Here is a 22525-nt window from a genome sequence, read left to right as displayed (position 1 = left end):
AACAAGAGTGGTTTCCCAAACACACCTACATGCCAGTGTTGGCATTTTCAGAATCATTTTTGTCTTTTTCTAATTTTCTGCTATTTTTTTTTTGACCCACCTACAAATATAAGAATGTCTACTAGACAATATTTAAATTACAGATTGGGGGGAAAAACAGGAAAAAGAGTAATTGAAACTGGAGCAGTAATTATTACTCCAAAATTAGCAACGAGGGGACATTGTGCACTCCTTTTGGAGGGGGCACAGTGGGGTCCCAGGGGGTGGGGGTGTTACTCTGCCTTCTTATGTTAGCAGGTACCTGGCATTAACATATGGCTTGCTTTACTGTACACCAATGAGGTTGTTCATATGAAAGTGAAAAGTTCTCGTTCTTTCATAATATGAGATGAACTATGAAGAAATTTGACTAATTCAGTAACAAACATTTGCATTTCAGTTCACTTAAATTAAGTTCAGTTTCATTTATATAGCATGGAATCACAACAGTTGCCTAAAGGCAGCTGTTATATTAAGGTAAATGGAATATGTAGTATAATGACTTTTTTATATAATATGACTAAACAAATAAAGTAGACCAAGAAATTCTAAAGCTGCTGTATAGTAATCCCAAATATTGAAAGTCTGTGCAAAATTCTTCATTTTGCTTTATATTTACTGTTTCTATGATGTGATGATGGAAATAAAACATTCGTATGAAGATGACTTGTTAGCTGTTTTACTACTACTCTTTCAGAAATTAAAAAAATGTGATGATTGGTCAATAATTGGCTAAGACAGTTGGGTCAAGTGATGGTTTCTAAGTAATGGTTTAATTACCACCACCTCAAAGACATATGGTTTGATCATACCTAAGATCAAATAATTATTAATAGCATGACTTCTTTGAGCAGTCTTTTAAGAATGAGGTCTAACAGACATGTTGATGGTTTGGAAGTATCAAAATATCAAAGCTAACTCAGAAAGATCAGAAGCTTAAAGGGCCTGATTTACCTCTCGGTTCTTTTGTCAGGGTTTTTGGATCCCCCCCCCCTCCCCCCTTTTCCTACTGTGTCAAGTTCTCCTGTGTCCAGTCTTCCAGTTATTATTTTCCTGTATTGTTTTGGTAATCATGTATCTTCTGGGTCTTGCATTTAATTTTATTTCCTGTCATTGGCTTAATTAGTTTCACCTGTGCTTCATTTCCCCTGCTGTGTCTCATTCCTCCGATTAGCCCTCAGTCTGTTCAAGTGTGTGTTTATAGACTTGCTCTAGTCTTTTGGTCTTTGTCTGAATGCTTCCCTTGTGACTGCCTGCCATTTGGAGTTGGATTTTCTTTGTTGTTTTGCTTCATCCACTTTGTACTTTTAAAAAGACTTTTCTACCATCGTTAAAACGTGTATTTCTGCTATTTCTGTGACAAATATACAATATAAAATTGGTTTTCTGTTAAGTTGTCTGTTCTGTTATGACACATGAATGATTCATAGGTCAGCATTAACAAACAAGCAAACTAAATAAACTCCAAACACGTGTCTCTAAAAATGGTCAGGTAAACAGACTTGTCTAAGAGTTTAGGTGGAAAAAGTAGCCAGTGCCCAAAGAAAAACTATGAAAGACTTTCACAAATAGTTTCACAACTATTGCTCAATACCATTTGGAGAAAGTACAAGAATTCCTGGCTCACTGAACAAAAATGTAAAGACATTTGCACAGTACAGTACATTCTTGCAAAACGGGCAAAATCTTTTCCATAGCCTGAGTAAATTTAGCCTCACATCAAAAAAAGTAGAGAAATTAAAATGAGAAAATATGGCCGATAACGTCTATCACAGCGAATGTTTGCATTTCTAATTTACAGGGAATTAACAGTCTGTGGATTATTTTCTCTAATGAAGGACGACTTTTATTTCCAATTATCCCCACAAAGTCACCTCGTGTTCTCCTGAGCTGCAATAATAACACAAGTTAGTGTATTTAGGATCCTGTAGGAATAATGGTTCATTTTATCAGCCTGACTGAGTACATTAGATAAGAGGCTAATGTGATCGTTTGAAGTTCTAGTGCAGGTTAACCGTGAACCATGCTTTAATATGAGCAATGGCTCCAGACTTTCCAGTGGCTCCACTTTAGAACCCAGATATACCAGTAGCTAGAAAAGTCTGTTTTGCAAGTCACTTGAGATATTTTTAGTTAAATTACACACTTTTCTTGTAATTAGCCCAAACTGTGTAGCTTGTCTCTTAGTTTACTCAGTTCACAGCTGTCTGTCTTTCATATTTCAGGGAATTGTGTACTTACAAGGAATACCTTATTGAAATACACAAAAGTTTTGTTAGAAAAAAAATCATATTGACAGCTGACAAAGACAAATTGCTCTACAAGCTTAATTATTCAGACCTCAGCTCTGAAATGACAAGCTTCCACAGTGGAAGCAGGCTGGCAAACAGAAGTGATCATGGGAAAATTTTGGTGATTTTCACTTTGACTTGATACTCAATACTAGTCAATTAAAAAAGGATGTCTTTCAAGCACCTTACAGGTTTCTATCTGTAACCTATATTTATCGGTTCTTCCCACCCCTTCTGCTATAGCCAAGATGGTAACTTTTATTGCATTGCATGAAGATACTTCACATCAGTTTGAACACACTTACATACTTACGTGGCAAGTGTCCATATGGAGGTGTGCAACTTTAAAAAGCAGTACCATAGGGTTTTCCAACATCCACAAATGGTTGAGTCGGAGCCAAACTTTGGAATAAAATCGCAGTAAAAAAAGCTGTTTTTCTTTTTCTTATTAGTGTCTTGTTTAATCTTCTGTTCCTCGATCCTACTTGCTTTTCTGACCCCGACAGCAGTGTGTTTTCTTCTAGCATGACAGCGATGGCTGTGCTATCATGCTATGAAAATGACTCCCAGCTTTCCTGACTTTATCATTAATACTAGAGCCCTTAATGTTGCTGATCTGGTATTTCGGTACACCATACTTGCTGTGGCTCAAGATGTTGTCGCACCTCTTTGTTTGTTTATGTGATTGTGCAGAAAATACATATATTTGGTACTTTGCACTGAGTTCTGTTAAGTTAGCAGATTTGTGATGCGGAGAAAAAATATTCTCCAAATTCTGGAGTACAATGAACATACAGTGAAGTTCTAAGTGTTTGTTATTCGGTGTTATAAGTACATTATTGATATTACTCTAATGCATAATACACAATATGCAACGTAAACTAATATATATGCCTTATTTGTACTTGTCCACCTGCATTCTTGTTACGTTCAGGTGTAGGGTGTACATTATATATAGGTGTGAGAATAATAATGATGGTGACTGATAGGTACATTTCATTTCCCTTACTTAATATGCAATATTTCTTGCCACTAAACTGTATTATGTTCTCCATATGTGAACTATTCTGGTGTAGAATTCTGTTTTCTCTTCTATGTGATGGTGACTGCAGTGTTTGTACCTTGGTTGTGACTACAGGAATAGCTATACCCCAAAAACTGTGCAGCCTTCCTGTCCAGCTTTGAAGTTGTGCGTCTTTGCAAAAACAAATAGTCCAGACTGTTTAATTATAGTAAATATCATTTGAACATGTTGGTTTCTTGTTTAGTTTTGCTGCACTCACCTCTAATGTCTCAATTTTATATTTTTCTCTTGTCTGTTGTCCACCAGAGCCAAGAAGAAGACCAAGCCCTTGAACCTTAAGATCCACAGCAGTGTGGGCAGCTGTGAGAACCTGCCCACACAGCGCTCACCCCTCCACACTGAACGATCTCTGCGATCCTTCTTCTTCCCCTCTTTCATCCCTTCTACACCACCTGTTCATGCCGAAACACCCTCTGCAAGTAAGTGAACATCTTTTTTTTAAATATCGCACACTGATTTTTTAAAATGAAATTACATTTTTCTTAATACTTTGAACGTATCCCTTTCATAATCTACTCTACTGCTACTCTGATTATTTAGTTCTCTGGCAATGTTTCATTCCTGGGATGTTGCTCTGCTTTTAGTTGGGTCAAGTCTCAGTTGGTTCATCAGTTTTTTGTCACTATGCCTTGCCACCTGCAGAAACCACTTGCTTTAACTGCTCTTACTTAACTGCTGAAAGTAATTATTTTTGTTAAAAAATGCTTTAGTACAGCTCTGCTGGTAAATGCAATAAATAGACAATCAGGTTGATAGGTTTGTAGCTTGTACCTATCCGCTGGAACGTTGAAGACAATATAATTACACTGCAAAGCAAGACACAAGCAGGCTGGTTTACTCATGCATGAGGGAAATCTGGCTGGAGCCAAGTGTCGTCCCACCACCTAGCCTCCATCAGACTCTCAGCCAGGCTCCCCATAGCACTCCTTTTATTGTGGTTACATGAATATGCATAGGGTCATTAACATATGACATCTTACATAGGTATACATGTGAACAAAGAATACTGTGTGTGTGTGTGTGTGTGTGTGTGTGTGTGTGTGTGTGTGTGTGTGAGGTCCAGATGTGACCCTGTGAAGACTCCCCAAAGCTGGTGCCAGGAGTCTAGCGGTCCATCTGAACAAAAGGCTCTTATACTTAAACAGATATACGTGTGTTTGCTATACCATATATCAGCAAGAGAAGATACGGCCTTTCCTAGGAGGTGTGTAATCTATGCCGGAACACTCTGTAGAGGGAGTGAACGCACTCCCCCTTCATGCTACACAGAGCTGTTACTTTAGGATGAAACATCCTTTCAATCCACCAATGATTATATACACTTCTAAGCATATATGAGTAAATATTTCTAAGCATAAATGACAATCAACAATACAAATCTAACACAGGTCGTGACAATAATGACCGGAGGTTGTGTGTTGCTGCACACTGGCAGCCTTATTGGCTGATACATTAAGACATTCTGCGGAAGCCATTAGATTGAGGAGATGGGGATGGGGGAAATGCAGGGAAACAAAGTAATGGAAGTCTTGTCAATGAAACGGGTGATGAATGGATAACACTCAGTGTTCGGAATCCATGCAAAACTTCACTAACTGGTATAAGGGACAAAGCTGTGCATACTTGTTGGTTGAGGCATGACATGGAATAATCACACATTTAGAAAAATAAAAAAAGGAGGTGAAAGGTGAAATTGATATATGTGAATTTAATGGCATAGTCTCAAATGCTAATGCATTTAGTATGGCAAAACGGGTACAGATGTCCAAGGTTTGGACCAAAACTATCAGTTATTTAATAACATAAAAAGGACGAAGCTTGTAAAAATCTCTGGTTTAAGGAGGTTCATACTTGATTTCTGATAGAAAATTATTACCGGTAATAAAATATTAATAAGTATGTTATAAGGAAAAACAGTGATGTATGAATTATTATTTCTAATTCAGATTTGTTTTTCCATTAGCTTAATAAGAGATGGAAAACCTGGTGCCTCCATTGTGAGTTATTTACAGATATTTTAAGCCAGAGATGCTGGCTTATACCCACAGATAATATATAAAAGATGCAGTGTTTCTTTTTAAGTAAATAAGTAATTATCTCACCATGTTGAAGAGTAGGTTTGTCCTGATGATGATTCTAGTCAACTCATCATGCTACCTGAGCAACAGATCTGCTCTCACAGCACATCCTTTTATGCAGCTGGAGAACATTGTGAATACCCACAATAAAAGTATCTTTTTTCACACTGTGCAAATCAGAACTTGCAACGTGAGCTTTAAGCTTGACCAAATAAGAAGTGGTGGCTTCTGTGAGGTGAGCACGGTTTGTAAAAACACAACATAAATCGATCAGAGAATGGATTTACTGTTTTATTCTCATTGAAAATACTTCTATATGTCCCCTCCCGTATGTGTCGTGGGAGTGCGAACTGAAAAACCACCAAACTGCATCGTCCAAGTTAACACGGTCTGCTCTAGGCTATAGCACAAATAAACTTCTTACGTAGATAAAGAGTTTTGGAGTTGGAGGAAGTACACATTGCCTTTTTTTATCCTGTTGTACTAGAAAGCATTATTAGACACGGTGGGTATCACAGCTTGGTTTGGAAACCTGCCTTTATACCCGCAATCCAAAATAAGCGCTCTACTGTGGACAAGTTTGAAGGAGTCGTACAGCTTCATACACCCTTAAGGCTCTTTGGGAGGAGTCATTGAGCTTGCTCGCTCTGAAATATCACCTGTGATTTCTCACTTTAATGTGAGCTATTTCCTTGAGGCGTGCTTTGCAGTTTTCCTCAGTACAGCTGACTGTTAGAAAGACTGTTTGTGCCGGTGTCAATTACACTAAATGCTGAAGGGCAACATCCAAGTTCTGTTTTTATGTGGAACTTTATTTATTTATTTACAACTTGAGCACTGACTGCAAATTAACTGTGTTAAATTAACTGTAAGCTTTTACAAAATCTGCTTAATCTATTTTATCATATTGATAACCAGGTGGAAAAATGTACTTGTTTGATAAAATAACAAACAAAATTTTACACAATAGCTGACACAATGACCGGCATGGCAAAATTGTGCTTAACGAAAAAAGACAGCGTGAATCATCAGATCACTATTTGCTCATTGTGTTTCATTATAAATAACAGAGCAGAGAAAAAACAATGTTTACAAAGTTGCCCAGAGGAATAGTAGTTCAGCAATCTGTTTGTGTGTGTGAATGCTTGTGTGAGCATTTGGGCAAGTATGCAACTGCCAGGTCAGCCAGGCTAAACATCCATCCCGTGTCTATGTTTGGGTTTATGGTATCACAGCCATCTCATACGTCAGGGCCCTCCAGCCAGCAGTGTTATTACTTATCTTGCAAGTCGTTTGAATCAAAACATGCGGAGGAGCTACGAGACTGGCTGAGGTAACCAGGACCAAACGCTGTCTGCCAGGGATGAGTCAGTGCCCAGTTGAAGCTGAGACGTCAGCAGTTTGTTTGGCTTTCCACCTTGAGAAGCTGGTTATGATTACAAATATAATTCCATTACAGTGGTGTATTTCGGCTCAGGCACTCCTTGGCACATTGTTAGGTTCTGGAGACAAGCTGCAGATAGTTTCTCATTTAATCTGCAGCTACTGGTTATTGTGTGTGTTGATCTTTATTCAATTTAAAATAATAAGTCTATTATTCTATCATATTATATCTATTAATCATCTGTCGCTTGCATTTTGACATTTCTACCATTCCTACTGGGTGATTCCAATCGATGCATCACATCTAAGGGAGGATATTTGTAAGCTGAGTTTTTAATGGAGCTATTTGAGTTAAAAAGCCCCAGTAAAAATAATACCATCATGCTATGCACTTCAAATGCACTGCACATGGTAAATCCACATTTGGCTGGGAAATTAAATGACTGTCCTAAATGTGATAAAATTGATTTATCTTACATGTACACGTTGGTGTATCGCATGCAGAACTGTGCAAAAATCTTCAGTCAGACCTAATTTCTTTATATTTTGCTTCCTAGGTGCTGGACTTTCCTTCTCATTTTTAGGAGGCCTTGAGCAATAGTTCTTCTGAAGGACCTTTTCTTCAGACATTGGCAGCTTTTTCATTTATTTTTAGTGTGGTCCTTGTACGTGTGCATTTTTAGAGAAATTTGTTTGAACTTAATTTTAGGATTTGTTTTTGTTTCCTAGCAGCCTGTCACAAAAGCACATAATAAACACATAATATGCTCTAGTTTCTTCAGTTGAATCTCGGAAAAATGCCAAAGATAACACAGTATTTTTGCACAAAAAGGTTGATTCCCAAAGAACTATTAGAAAAAATCGTGGCATCTCAGTATAGCATGTGGTATGTCCTTAACCGCCTAGGACCTGGTGTCCACATATGTGGACATCACATTTTGGGTTATTTAGACCAAAATACTGAATTTTGCTCTACAAGGGCCTGATATCCACTTACGAGGACATTATACTGCTACTGTTCTATCAAAATTTTAAATGAATATCCTCATATGTGGCTCTTATTTTTCTTAGAAACAAAAATCAGGTTAAAAAAAATCTGGTAATTCTTTGTTTTTACACTCATCGGGCCCCAATCAGCCCAAATATCAAAGAAAAATTTAAAATGCATGCTGTGGAAGAGTTCGGGTCTTAGGAGGTTAAAACACTTTTGGAAACTGACTAAGTGGAGGATAAAGAAGAAGTAAGAGGCCTAAAACATGATCTAGAGTAAATATACAGTATCTAAAAGTCACATAATAAAAAAAGGCAAAAATCTAGCAAGGAGGGAGTATAATAGTGTGAGTCTACCACCATCGGTTGAGGCTCTGTAATGGTTTGTGCCTGAATTTCAGCCAGCGGTGCTGAGATCTCATCAAAGTTTATGGGACTATAAACACAGAAAAGTACCATCATATTTTCTCCTGCCATGCAATAACATCTGGAAAGCATCTGATTGGCAGCGGCTTCATTTTTTTTAGCATGACAAGGATCCCAAACAGACTGCCAATACAGTAATAGCATACCTAGTCAGACAAACACACAATGGAACACTATCAGTCATGGACTGGCCTCCTCACAGCCTGGACATCAACACTGAAGCAATGTGGGATCACCTTGACAGAGAACAGAACAAAAGGCAGCCAACATGCAAAGAATAGCTTTGTAGAAGCCTGGAGAACTAGTCCCGAAGACGACTTAAAGAAATTACAAACCGGCTTACCTAAGAGAGTTCAGGCTTTGTTGAAGAATTAAATAATGACATTCAAGCTTTTTTTAATTGTGCAAACTGTTTTTGCCTTATATACTGTATTTATATTTATGTAAAACATAAAGAAATGAGGGATGGCTTGATACTGCACAGTACTCTAAGAGGAGCTATTTTGACTCATCAGAGCATGAATATGGCAGGTGAAATGTTTTTTTTTAAAGCAGTCGGGTTTTAGTAACTGAGTCAGAAAGCAATGCCAACATGGTCATTATTAGGACTCTGGAATTGGCTCACCTAAATGGAAGGCACTCATCATTTATAGTATTAATCACAGCTGTGCTTTTCATGCTATGGTATGCCAAAATGTCTGCTGTGAAAAAGCTCTATTAGCGCATAAACTCCTTTAACCTCACATTATCGCCAGGATAGCTGAACTGCCAACATAACAAACAGCTGTGAAAGTGTAATGTTGCTTCTTTGGACCCGGAGAACACAGTGTAAGTGTGATTGCTGGTTTAAAGAACTTTATTTTTTTTATCTTGTTGCAGAAAGTTTTCCTGATGGGGAAAAAAAAAAGATAAAAGTCTGCTTTATTTTTCATTTGAAGTTGTATTGTGATGGGTTCTTTTCATTATCCAGTGAGGTAAATTGCTCTCTATAATGATTTGATGATGAACTAGTTTATCCCGTTCGAAATTATGTCTAATTACTGAAAAGCAAGTGGCTCTTGCCAAGCAAACATTTGTGCCCAGGTTTCTGCAACTTCATTATCCACCGATGCCCCTTCAAAAAAACAGAGAAACAAGAAAAAAAGGGGAAAATTCTTGCTTCTAAAAAGTGAAACTATTTACTGACGTTTTGACACGTACACCACATATAACCAAACACCTACACGCAATAAACATTAGAATGGCTATGCCAGTGAGAGTTCATTTTCTTGAGCTCTCGTTCTCGCTCCAGGTGGTATGATAAGTCATTGTTTGTCCAATCTGAAAAGTTATGATAGCCACAGAGGGACATTTTTGTATGGGCAGCTCACCTCTAGTGCCTCAGGCTGTTTTGAGTTCACACAGTTGGCTTAGATAGACTCCCTAGCTTGTGATGATGCCTTGTGTCCACTTGAAGATCCAGTACAAGCGCTGGCAACGGACCAAAACACACGCCTGCTGCAAAACTGATGTGTGTATTTGTGCGTGAGTAAGATAGAACGAGAGAGGGAGGGATGGAGAGTGTGGGAGTCTGAGAGTGTGTGCTTGTGGATATAAATGGCTTAAATGTTCATGTGCTTGGTACACAACTCACTCTTTTTAATTCTACATGTTTGCCAGTGACGTCACCCACTCTGCCTAACCTTGCATAGATGCTTTGCAGTTGCGTGTTGCGTCACAGATCTCCTAGCAACCAAATGTGGTACCACAATGGAGGTCCCTTTGAGAATTGGCAAATAGATAAGGGCTCTAAATAACCACTGAAATTAAAACAGCGTGAGGAAAACTGGCTATCTAAGAAGAACGGTTTAGTCGGTCTCAGTTCAGTATTCTAGGAAAGATACACAGCTATTAGTACATAAAACTGAAAAGACTGTTGACATGATGACTCAGGCTTGGAGAGTCATCACTTTGTTGCTTTGTGGCTAGTAAAACTTACTAAACCACATTTTTATAACAATTGTTCTTATTCTTGATCAAAACCACAAAATCAGAATACTTTAATAAAAAAAATAAATACAGCATTGAAAGAAGGTAGAGTAGTGCACTGTCCTTTGCCCTAATACATATTTGTTTCCCTGACTGCAATTTTTTTTTTTTTGCATGTGTATGTTCTCTTTGACAGTCTGCAGACATGCAAGGTTAACTGGCAATTCTAAAATTTGCTGTAAGTGTGGATGTGTATCTGTTTTTGGCCTCTCAACCAATGCTCCCCTACTGTTTGTTGTTATTTGTTTGTTTGTTGTTTAAGACTATATAATAACTTTTCATTTAATTGTCTTGTCCTGTACCATCAGGCTACTAAGTAAAAACTGCTTTCCAGACTGTAAAAGTTTGTTAGCAGGACCTAATTTACTTTCAATCTGGCTTAAAACTTTCTCATCGAGGTCTTACCCTGAAACTCTGAAGATGGGTCCATAAACACTGGTTAGTTAGTGTCAGACTGATCCTTGCTTTATATTAGCTCAAAGGTGTTAGAAAGAAATGCCACAAGTCAGAGGAGTCTTTCTTAACACTGTGTGTACAAAAGATCCCACTGATCCCTCAGCTAATCTAAACAAAATGGTTTAATAGACAACTAGCCAGCAGGATAATGTAACAAAAACAACCGATTTTGAGAAATTGACAAAAGCCTCTAAAGTTATCCTAAGTTACAGAGTGATATGTGCACCACAGAAGCATTCCCCTAATTTACTTTGTTTATTCAGTTTTATATAAGATGGAGTGGCACGTGGGGGGGCATAAGGGCTCACTTTGCTCAGCAAATTTTTGTATTTACTCCAATAAATAGCTGTTGCTGTCAGTGTTTTCCAAAAGCAATGGGCCTTAACATGTGTGCATAGGGACATAAGGTGGAACCTGAAAGCCTTTTGTTGGCTAAGATTTGCCTCACTACTAAAACATGCTGTGCCTGTTGGTTGGGTTGCTTGTCTGCATGCTCCAAGAAGCTCGAGTTCTCCAACTGAGGAAGTCTTTACCGAGCCATAAGACCTCCAGGCATCATCTGTTCTCCCATCCCTCCTCCCTCTGCCTCACTGGCATGCTTAAACCGGCAATCTTAAAAGACTCCCACCATCTATAAGGCAGTGTTGAGATACTTGTTTCATTCAAGATAATTGCTGTTTTTCCAGCGTTGTGATTGCTATTGTCAGTGTATCACAGCTTTTGTGCATGTGCATATATGCTATTTGCAGTTATGTATCTATGTGTTCTTGTTTATCAAAGATGTTAACACACACACTCATATATATATATATATGTATATTTGCAAAGAAAAAAAAAGCCAGATCGGCGTGTTGCTGTTGTCATAGCAACTGTGCAACCTTGCTTTTCTCCTGTTCCTCGTTTTTTGTTTTTTTTTGTCACATGGGAATAGAAAAGGAAAAAAAAATATCACCCCTTCCTTCATTTATGTCTTGTGCTATTCCACAAACAAATACAATACTTTGTTCAACTGTGTAATTTTTGGGGAACAATAAGAATAATAAGATGGAGTGTGCAACATGTCACTCCTATAACACTCATGTACAATAATGCAGCACATTATGCAGCAAACACCCACACAGTTTTACAGTCCCGTTGACTTTTTCTGCTGCTCTGCCCAGTCCGTTGTATGTATACCCTCATGTCAGACCCTTATCTTGTTAAACATGCTTCACATTCTCATAGAAACTGTCTGTTCTAATGGTGTGTTCTGCTGTATTTGTTTGGTATTCCAGACGTAAGCTATTGATTATCTCTTGATTGTACTGTGCCAGTTATGTGTGCCGTTGATTGCATTCAACCATTTGATTGAAGCTTTTATCCAAACTGCCAAAGTGCTGCAATCTGTCCATTGAGCTCTTCGACCTTGATAATTCTGAAAATGATGAGAGTAGGTGTGGGTGAGATGATTTGGTAATAGCATTGACAATGAGAATGATTAGAATTTGTGTCTGATTTTTTTTTTCATGTTGTTTGTGTTCTGTGTTTTTCAATTGTCGCTCGCTTCACTTTTCTCTCCTCTACCCGCAGTACAAATTTCTTCTCTATGGAGAATAGTGTTTAGCGTTCAGTCAATCAGGTAGAGAGGCATCTCAGTCTAACGTCAAATAAACTATATTTGGCTGTAAGTAGGCTCCTAGACTTGAGCAGTCTCTTTATCTCTGCACACATGCACACACCCGCCCCATCTGTTTAACCCACGGACAAAGAGAAACGCGTATCCCTGCGATTCTGTGTAGTTAGATTTTTCTTTTTAACTTTCATAAAAATAGACACACACATACACATCGGCTCTCTCTCTCTCACACACACACACATGCTCAACCCCATGGCCTGACGCGTGTCATATGACAAGCAAGTGGAGGAGGGGGACGGAAGGCCTCAGCTTAATTAGGCTGAGGCCAATAAGAGAAGATGGAGGAGGACACTGTTGTCTGGCGCCTTGGGGTTTGTCAGCTCCTGGAGGCTCATCTGTCACACACACAAGCACACACAAGCAAACACTTAGAAAGAATGGACCCTAGTTTATATTTCTATGATGGTTTTGGATTTTTCAAAGTTTTGATAGTTTCGGCAGGTGACTAGATGTCACCCATGTGTGACCACGTACGCAGACATGTGCTCTTTTACCCCTGTCAAATTGCTTCAACTTTGTTGTTCCTCCCCGGACTGTTAAACCGATATGGTGGCACCTCCGCAGATGCTCAATTTCAGTTTTTAATTAGTTTAATTTTCTGTTTACTGATCAAATGTTCTGTTTGTGTGTGAGTCTTTAAAACTCCACTGCATTTATTTCACCTTCATTCGTAGTGAGATAACACGACTACTTCTAAGTGTAACAAATGCGTGTTTAGTTGTGACATTAGACCAGGACAAAAACTGTAATGCTGAAACAAACTTTAGGTTATTACGACCTGGATCATTAGGACATTGTAACTGCAGCAGGGGAGTAGTGTTGCAGATAATGGTTCTCAGGCATGGTGCAAGTTAGTACACTTAATGGTATAGCAAGTTCTTATGGAGCAATACAAGAGCAGCTGATATATTTGATATATAACAGTACAGTCAAGCAACCTCATATTGTCGTATGAAAGAAGCCAGACAAGTGATAGCAGCCACACAACGACCTCATGCTGCACATGCCACCTGTCGATTCCACCCAGCAGCAGGGGTCAGTAAAGCTGTTTACCTTGTTAAAGAGATGAAGGTGTGTACCCAACCACCTGTAGTTCATTGCTGAGGCTCATGTCATGTTTATTCCATGTATTTCTTAACATAAAAAACAAAAATGAATATAAGAGTCAAGCTTTTCCACTGATTTTTGTGTAATTAAAGATTTTGTTGAATTTGAAGCAGCACCAACAGGGCATCTGCCTTTAAAATGATCAGCTTCTGAACAGTAAAAGGGGGGCTGTTATCATGAGACAGTTCCTGTGGATTTCAAGCTAATGTAGTTCATCTGTATCTAATATATACCTAATTTTATCACAATCAAATGTGAAACTGAAAAATTAAAACATTAGTAGACACAAGCCAACTGCACCAGCTTGTTGAGGGCAAAGCATATTTGAAACAGAATATTCTGTCATGTCTTAAGCTTATGCTTTTACTTGACTGCCTTCATTGTGTTCTCTTGACATAAATGCTCATTACCTGCTCTTGTAGGAGTCCCAGGATCATAGAAGATTTTTGTTAAAGAAAATCATCGCTGTTAAAACCACACACAAACCTCTCTGGTCCCACCACTGACAAGCCCAATCATCTGCCAGTTGCCAACAAAGGGGACAAGAAGCAGATGATGTCAGTTCCCTTTATATTGAGTTATCAGGTTGATTGAGTGTAATTGAGCAATGCATCGGAGTGTGGAGAGAAGACACCAAGCCCCTGGAGAGAGTGGAGGAGGAGTGGAGGAAGGGTGTTTCAGGAACCAGGAAATGCTCAAGGCACCAGGGCCATGACATTAGCACTGTCGACAGCTGCTGATTACTTGCTGCCTTGTAATGAATTAATAGAACTGACTGTGCCTTTCAACAGATGAAAAAAATAAGATTCCTTATCTTTCTTACTTGCAGTTATTAAAACTTCAAACACCAGTCGCTCGTGCTGAAAAAGTGTTACTAAAAGTACATTAGGCCATTTAGAAACTTGTGTGATAAACGCCTTGTTCGAGTAACAAAAATCTAAGAAAATTGTTAATGTACTTAAAGAAAACCTAGTAATTTAGTAAATATAAATCATTATAAAAAATAACATAATATAAAACTTTCTTCTTCTTTTTACTTTAATTTGCTTCAATGCCAATGACTTGGGTATCAGGCTTATGCCAATATGTTTAAACCCTTACTAGATTTGAATGGATAAGGACAGAGTTTTGTAAAACTCCATGTGGATGCCTTAATGTTAGAAATTTGATCACCACCACGTTGGTTTTATTTAAGCCAAAAGTGACCGTATTTGACTGAGATGGTGTAGGGCTATGTTATCCGCTAATGCTAGCAAGTGTTATTAGCAAGACTGGATGAACTTAGCTATATAGTAGATACCCAAATCTTTATGAAACTATAAATACTATGTGTATTCTGGTAGTCAGTTGAGCATAAAAAGTTGAGCATTGAAACTATAAATAGTATAAAAGATGGAAGTGCTTTGAAACTCGCATTCATCGTGCTCTGGTGGCACAAGCATTTGCAGTTGTGCAAAAGTTTCTGGGAGTCATTTTAAATAAAACTGTGTATACTGACAATCTCAAAATACTGCATATATACAGTTGTGGTGTTTTCATGAAACAAATTTATTCTCCCAATGTGGGACATGTACATTTGTGACACATTATGACAGATTTCTGTTTATAATTGCTGAATTATTAGAGCCAAGTGTGAAAATAATATTGAAAATTAGAAATAATTATTAGAAATGCATCTTTCTATCTGCAGCCTGCTCCTTATTGTCAGCTTTAGACTGCTCTAGCTAGCATTCCTATCATAACATACATAACATCTTTAATAAAAAAAAATAGACTCTTCTGAGAAATATGTAAGTGTTATAATGGCTTTTTTGATATGTTTTCCTCTTAATTTTTTTGGTAAAAGTGTAACTGAAAATTACCTGTGGACTTGTGGTAGTGCAGTTTCTGCAGAAATTGAAATAACACCCAAAAATGAGCTTTTATTATGGGTTTTTCCACCATGACCCTTGACTATGTCAGCATTTTTCAGCATTGCTCTTTTCTTACTGAATTATTGCAGCCAGAACATCTTTAGAGTGTGATATCATCTCAATGCATATCTACCACATCCAGCCGCCTTCACAGGCAATTCAGTGTTGGATGCTGTTTTCACCTGGTATTAAGAGGTGGCTTATGAATGAATCGGGCTGCTCAGTTACTGAAAGCACTAATGGACCATGTGAAAGGTTTTCGTGGTAAAAATCTTTTTTAAGCCAGAATTCTTTATAATAGATTACAGATAACACTAAAGTAGCTTGGCTATCAAGGGATATCTACAGCAAACAATTCAAACAGGTGGTACTGATTCAGCTTATTCTGTTTTCATCCCAAAAGGTTGCAACGGGCATTAGAGAGAAGTTTTTTATTATGTATTACATTGTGTAGTCTCGCTCGTTTCATACAATACTTATTATTTATACCTATTCATATACTCATCTGTTTATTTACTTTACCTGCCTACATAGATACCAATCGAACTTAAAGTGGGAATCACCAGAGACTCCACAATATGGTTTTATCATTAATGCACAATAAAATATTATTGCAGTTTAAAATTTTTTGCAATATACTAAGTATTGAAATAACATATATTGCAATTTATTGCTTTTTCAATTGGAAATTGTATCTCCAAAAGCAGACTTTGTCAGTACCTGTTTTATCAGTCTATCAAACAGACCAACTGAATAACGCTGTTGATAAAACGTGTCATAAATTTGGCATGCACCTGACAAACTAAAGTGTTTGCATTAGTCTAGTCTAATTTCACTGAATGCAGACCTGTGGAGGCACTGCTGGAGGATGTCGAGGAGCATTCAGGTGCCTGTGAAGCTAAGGAGGAACTGTATCAGCAATGGTTTCTGATCAATGAAGCAATTATTGCTGCTTCTCAGTCTGAGAAGGATTATAAAACCAAGCAATTTGAAGTCCACCCCTCTACAAGAGATTATTCACACATGGAAAACATTCAAGACAGTTAAAAATCTCAGCACAGTGCAGTACAGATGCTAAGATTGTTACAGGGGGATCAGTTCTGGTTGTGATTCTACTGGTTTATTTTTAATCATCAGTATGTTTTAATCTATTACAACAATTTCAAGTTTGCGGTAATACTGTTTCATGTGGTTACAGCTGTTATATACTTAGTACAGTCGGCCATCAATTAAAAGGAGCTAAGAGTGTTGGATATGGAGAGCATGCCTTGGCCACAAACCTTTGTTTTCCATAAACAACGGGAAAAAGTAATATGCTAAAATATAACACAAAGTGCATCAGAGCAATGTGCTGATCATTACAATCTGCTTGCTATTCCCTGGGGATATCTATCCATCTCCTGGACCGCTTAAGAATAAGCTATTGGAGAAGAGGGAGCACAAATGGAGCGGCCGCCGTATAACCTGGCTCACCTGTGTGGTGTTGACTTGATTAACTCTGTGGCAGGACTGGAGGTGGCCTTTGAGGATGAAGAATTTCCAGTGAAAAGCAGCCACTCAAAAATAAGGAGGTCAGCACGGTGTCAAACAGTGTTCAAATGCCAATTGCAGACTCCAGTGAATTTGAAGATGATGTTAAAACATCATTGTTCAACTTTTTCTGGTTTCAGAAGTCAAGATTCAAAGCCAGCTCCAGGCATCAGTAAACCATGGACTGTTAATACTGCTAGTAGAAAAATTTTCCAAAGTTATTTGCGGCTCTAAAGCTAAGCCGCAGGATCTTTCAGGAAGAATCTGAATATAACTAGCATAAAGTGTAAAAGTGGGGGAGTTTATCATCCCCAGCCCCTATTTGGACTTCCTATGTTTATATGAGACCTGGATGAATGAAAATAGCGCCAGTGCTGCAATAAATGTGGCTGGTTACAACAGCTACAGGAGAGAGAAAGGAGTTGCAAGGAAAAGCCCGATTTCTTTAATTAAAAAAAAAAAAGGAGAAGGCAACTCAAAGTAAAATTGGGATCAGTTAAATAAAATGACAGGATGATATTGTCAAGAAAAAAACCCTTCAAAATTCAAATAAATGGAAACTTAATACATAGTTTGGTAAAAGTAATGCAGTCTATTAACCTCTATTTCAGTAGCCACGATTGTTCAGGGATTTTCAGTCAGTGACATCAGTATGCGCTCAGATCAAACAGACTTTAAATATGGGTATTTTTCAGGATTAGAGGTTCTCAAAATTATTAAATTATTGCAACGTTCCAGAGTTAGTGATGTTTTTTGGTATAGGCACAATAATGATGAAGGATCTGAGAGACACAGGTATTTGGAAATCAGTTGTTGTTACACCCATACACAAAGATGGTGCCCCATCAGCATTCTGCCTGTTTTTAAATTGTCTGGAAAACTGGTAGAACAATCAGATTATCATTTATTTACACAGCTGTTCTTCTGCTTTGAATCCAGGTTTTCCCGCTAATTATCCACTGATACAATAAGGTTTTCCTTTTTTATGGAAAAAGTGAGATCCTTATTAGACTAAGGAGGTTTTGTAGAAACTAGTTTTCATTTAATACTCACTGCATATTTCTTGAGCTGATTTAAAGTTTGCTTTGGTGTCCTTGGCTATTGTTATCATATGATGGTGGTGTGGGAGATTTGACTTTGTAAATGCGATGTGTCACATCCATCGTCTTTGTCTCGTCCCTGTTAAAGCACGGATGGTGCTTCCTTGGCTTTCTCCAATCTATAATATTGTTTTACCAACTTCATCCAGCACATTGTCACCTCTGCTAACCTTAATAGAAAAAAGTTAACAGTGCCATCCGGTGGACTTTAATTGATTTTATTAATCTATGGTGTAGTGGTTTAAATACTATATTTATCCTAACAAGCGAACACCCCCCAGGAAGAGACACAAATTTAATTCAGATTGTGTCATTAAGAGCATCCATTGTAAAACTCTGTTAAATCAAACATGCATCACTACCTGCTGTGATAACCCCTTGTGAATAAGGGAGCAGCCAAGAGTAGCATTCTGTAGCATTTGTACTAACAAATTGTATTTGCAATTTATATAATAAGATATGGATTTTTTTGTGTCAGTATATCGATAAGATATTGCCATGCAAAATATCATGACGCTATACTCTATTGATTTTTTCCCTCTGCCTCTACTACCTACCTACCTACTCTATCTTGATAACAAGGACAGCATTTTGTTAAACCTGACTCTCTACAGCTAATTAAAGCTGACACCAAAATATCAGTTTGTTGCTACAAAAACAGTCTATTCCTTGAAATGCCATACATGCTAAATGTGATACACAATACCAGACATTTAGTCAATTCTGAAAGACATACTGACAGACTTAAAAAAGTAAAAACCATGCCTCTGCCCTCTCCTTTCCACTCTATCTCCAGACACTCTCTCAGTGCCTCGCTGGTCCCCACAGATTCCCCGACGAGATCTGGGAAACTCAATAAAACACAGGTAGGCCTAAAGGAAAATATGTGGGTGAGTGTGGATGAGGTTCCTTCTGTGCATATGCTCACATCTGTGATAGAATGGCAGTCCAATTAAAAAGGGCTTCTTGTGTAACTTACTCAGTTTTCTTTCTCACTCTCACCCTGCTTGACTCCAAGCAGGGTGCTTATGATCTAAAAAGTAAAACAATAGCTACAGTATTAGTTGGAGGATTTTAGCAACCTCGAGATCGTGGGTGTTTTTCCTGTTGAAAGTCTGTGAGGTGGAAAGAGGAGCTCTAAGCATCTTTATACGGAGCCAAACTGAGCACAAATGTAATGTATATAGCTGTTATTTGAAGATTAAGGTGATTAATGGTTTTAAGAAATACCATTATTCCATCCAGCAGCCTCCTTGATGTCAGTTTGCAGTTTTCAGAAGTGTGCCCTTGATCATATTGTTGGCATGTTATGATAAATGTATTTAGGAAAGTAGTGAATAACCCACCACTTTAGAGCCTCTCCTGTGCTGAAAGATAAATTTTTTTAAGCAGAATCGGCTCTTAATTTCATATTATCACTCATAGTTGACAGCCTACTAAAGAAATCAGTCAGGTGGAGTTGGTTGGAGTAAGTTGTGCCTTTCAGTTGATGAAAAAGATTGGCATAATAAAGAGATTTTGATTCTGTCAGACTACATTAGTCACCTGCCATTAGCCAGCCACACTGCTGGCATTGCATCAGCCAATAGTCACATATGTGCTCAGACCACTTAGTGTGTGAAGGGAATTGGTTGTTGGTACCAAAGTACATTGTGGATTTGTTTATTGTAGAAGAGACTGTGTTGGAATCCTCAGCAGCGACACAGGCCTGTGAACCCCCGTTACTCAAACTGATTGTTGTATTGATGTAAAAACCATACAGCCTATTCGTTCGCACAGTGTTACTGGAAGATGAAAATGAAATGGCCACAAATTAAATCAGGAGGTGAGGGAGATTAGGAAGGTAAACACTTTCAGAGGAGTAGCTTCTTCAGGCATCTATTATCCTTGCAGAAAGGTTAGGCAGGGAATGAGATATGTTTGCCAAAAGCCTTCTGTCAGAATGAAAGAACGTTATGAAAGGCAAAAGGTCAGAACCCGTGTTCCTCTCATTGTAATCCTCAGCTCCTTCATGTCATATAGATGTGCAACAAGTGAAAAATCGATGCCCTTTTTCGGAATCTCACTTTCTCTTCTTTTGGCTTGTAGGTTTTCCACGAAATACTGGATGTCCCAGACATGCATAGTATGTGGAAAGGGAATGTTGTTTGGACTGAAATGTAAAAACTGCAAGTAGGTATCAGTACTGGTCAGTGCTGAGTACCCATTGTTGTCAGTGTCCACATTAGTAATTAATATCTAATCGCACACATTCGCTTATATTCCTGTCATTACTTTGTTTAATTAGTGTGCCATCCCGCTTGTTTTTCAATTATATCTCTTTGTCTCTTTTGATTGTTTTTCGACATGACACACATCAGTGACCCCTTTTGTTTTCAGCTTACTTGAATAAATTTCCAATCTGCATCTGTCTTTTTCCACCCACTTTGCATAGATGTTATTGCTGTGTAATAAACACCACATAACAACAAAACACACACTAATCAAGTTTCTGTTTCGTGCATACTCAGGCTGAAGTGCCACAACAAATGCACCAAAGAAGCCCCACCTTGCCATTTACTGATCATTCAGCGAGGCGGACGGGAATCCCTCAAAGGTATTTTTTGATGTAATTTCCAATGTTGATATTATGTTTATACAAAATTGACGGACTTTCACATTTTGTTGATCATTGATCAAAAACCACTGATCAATGGCAATGAGTACCATTTAAAGAGAGTTGTCAGCATTGTAAGATGGCGAAAGCGTTCCAGGTTTGAGCGTGGAGTCAAGGAGGCCATTTATGTGAAAAGGGAAGGGCCATCTCTGAATCCAGGAGGGGGCCTAAGGGTACATCTTTTGCCATCTTACAATGCTGTGATTGCAGCCATTCCCCAACTCTCTGTGAATGGTACTCATGGCCATTGATCAATGGGCTTTGATCAGTAGTTGTTGATCAATGGCCATGAGAATTTGCATATTAATGATCAAGGAACTGACTTTACAGCCCATTGTTGTAAAGTCAGTCACTTGGATGAGTGACGAAACATTTGTCCCACTGAAAACGTGACGTCCAGATGAACAGAATCAACCTTTTGGGATTTACTTATCTGGATGATTGAGCATGCATCAAGACGTTATTTTACACTTGTTGACTATTAGTTTTTATTTTATTATGTTTAACAGATAATTAAGCAATAAATAAATGGTTAACAAGACTTCTAAAACCGTTGTGTGAGAGTACGGGAGGCCTAACTATTAGCCAGCTCAGCCAGGATTAATGCCTTTGTCAAGCCTTGTGAAGCTATCTAGCTCTCATTTGTTTTAGGCAACCCAAAGGCATGGCTCTACAGCTCTTGTGATTAACTAAATTTGGACATATCTGATTCCATTGAGCAAATGAAGTTATATTTTTTTTCAGCTTTCATTTGTAAAAGTGAAACTGCTTCTGCAGGTATAGGCTATCTCCTGATTAATTAAGCCATATAGGTTTGACAAATGTGCATCATAAGCTGTTTATACTGACACAGAAATTCCTATTATCTGCAATGAGAATTAAGATTCTTTTTTTCTTTTGTCCTCTCTCTGCCTTCCTTCTTCTCAAAATAAGATCATCAAGGAACAACTCAAGGTAAAGAGCATTAATTAGATGTCTTCTCTGCCTTCGTAAGAGAAAATGACAGTTTATTAATGACATAGTTTGCTCAAGGAAATTTGTTTTAACAGTGTGTGTGTGTGTGTGTGTGTGTGTGTGTGTGTGTGTGTGTGTGTGTGTGTGTGATAAAAGATGGATGGTGTTAAAGGAGAGGCAGTTTGTTCATTTTTTTCACATTAAAAGCTGTGTCTGATAAAGAATTTGTCTAATTTTCCTAAAGCTGTTAGGCAATTATTGTTTAATGTCAATCTCCCGTAGTGCTTCATTGTTCCTTTATGCTTTTTTCTTTCTGCAGTAGCTCGTCTGGTACGGACTGAATCAGTGCCATGTGACATCAACAACCCGCTCAGGTACACAGACCTGCACATCAGTCAGACGCTCCCCAAAACCAACAAAATCAACAAGGTAAGGGTAAAAAATAAACCGTGTATTACAATCTGCGTATTTCTTGTCCTACATATCGCTTTCATTTATTTTTGGGAGCTTTGTGAGTCATTGTGTATTTGGAATCAGGAAACCATACGAAAATATCTTCAGCAATATTGATGTTTACACAGATGGATTTGTTTTCCTACACTGGATATTTTACAGCCAGCACATCTATCAAATTCAGCTCAGTTCCAGAGAAAAAAGTTTATCACTAAATTCCCATGGTGGTAACACCATGCTGGAAAGACTGTGAAACAAACACGCTTGTTAGGAAATAATGGGCAGGTGTGAACATGTGAGTAAGCCACAGCTTTTATGTATGCCTTTGTCTAACAGTTTGAGGTTTTCAGAAACTGGAGTGT

At 38.1% G+C, this 22525-nt stretch overlaps 1 protein-coding gene across 3 annotated transcripts in view; it reads left to right on the top strand.

Moving 5' to 3' along the window:
• ksr2 (kinase suppressor of ras 2) overlaps positions 1 to 22525 on the top strand; it is a 118094-nt gene that overhangs the window by 56536 nt on the left and 39033 nt on the right. For all 3 annotated transcript variants that reach the window (XM_085295289.1, XM_085295290.1, XM_085295288.1), the window contains 6 exons: positions 3661 to 3833; positions 18897 to 18966; positions 20189 to 20272; positions 20611 to 20696; positions 21690 to 21710; positions 22030 to 22139. In XM_085295289.1, coding sequence (XP_085151415.1) covers positions 3661 to 3833; positions 18897 to 18966; positions 20189 to 20272; positions 20611 to 20696; positions 21690 to 21710; positions 22030 to 22139 — 544 coding nt within the window. The remainder of the gene's footprint in view (positions 1 to 3660; positions 3834 to 18896; positions 18967 to 20188; positions 20273 to 20610; positions 20697 to 21689; positions 21711 to 22029; positions 22140 to 22525) is intronic.

This window comes from Mchenga conophoros, linkage group LG12 (assembly GCF_057382185.1).
Source record: "Mchenga conophoros isolate Kocher_MC1m ecotype Shallow Benthic linkage group LG12, M_conophoros_male_GT1.1, whole genome shotgun sequence".
Classification (NCBI taxonomy): domain Eukaryota; kingdom Metazoa; phylum Chordata; class Actinopteri; order Cichliformes; family Cichlidae; genus Mchenga; species Mchenga conophoros.
This window is presented reverse-complemented; position numbering and strand designations above follow the sequence as displayed.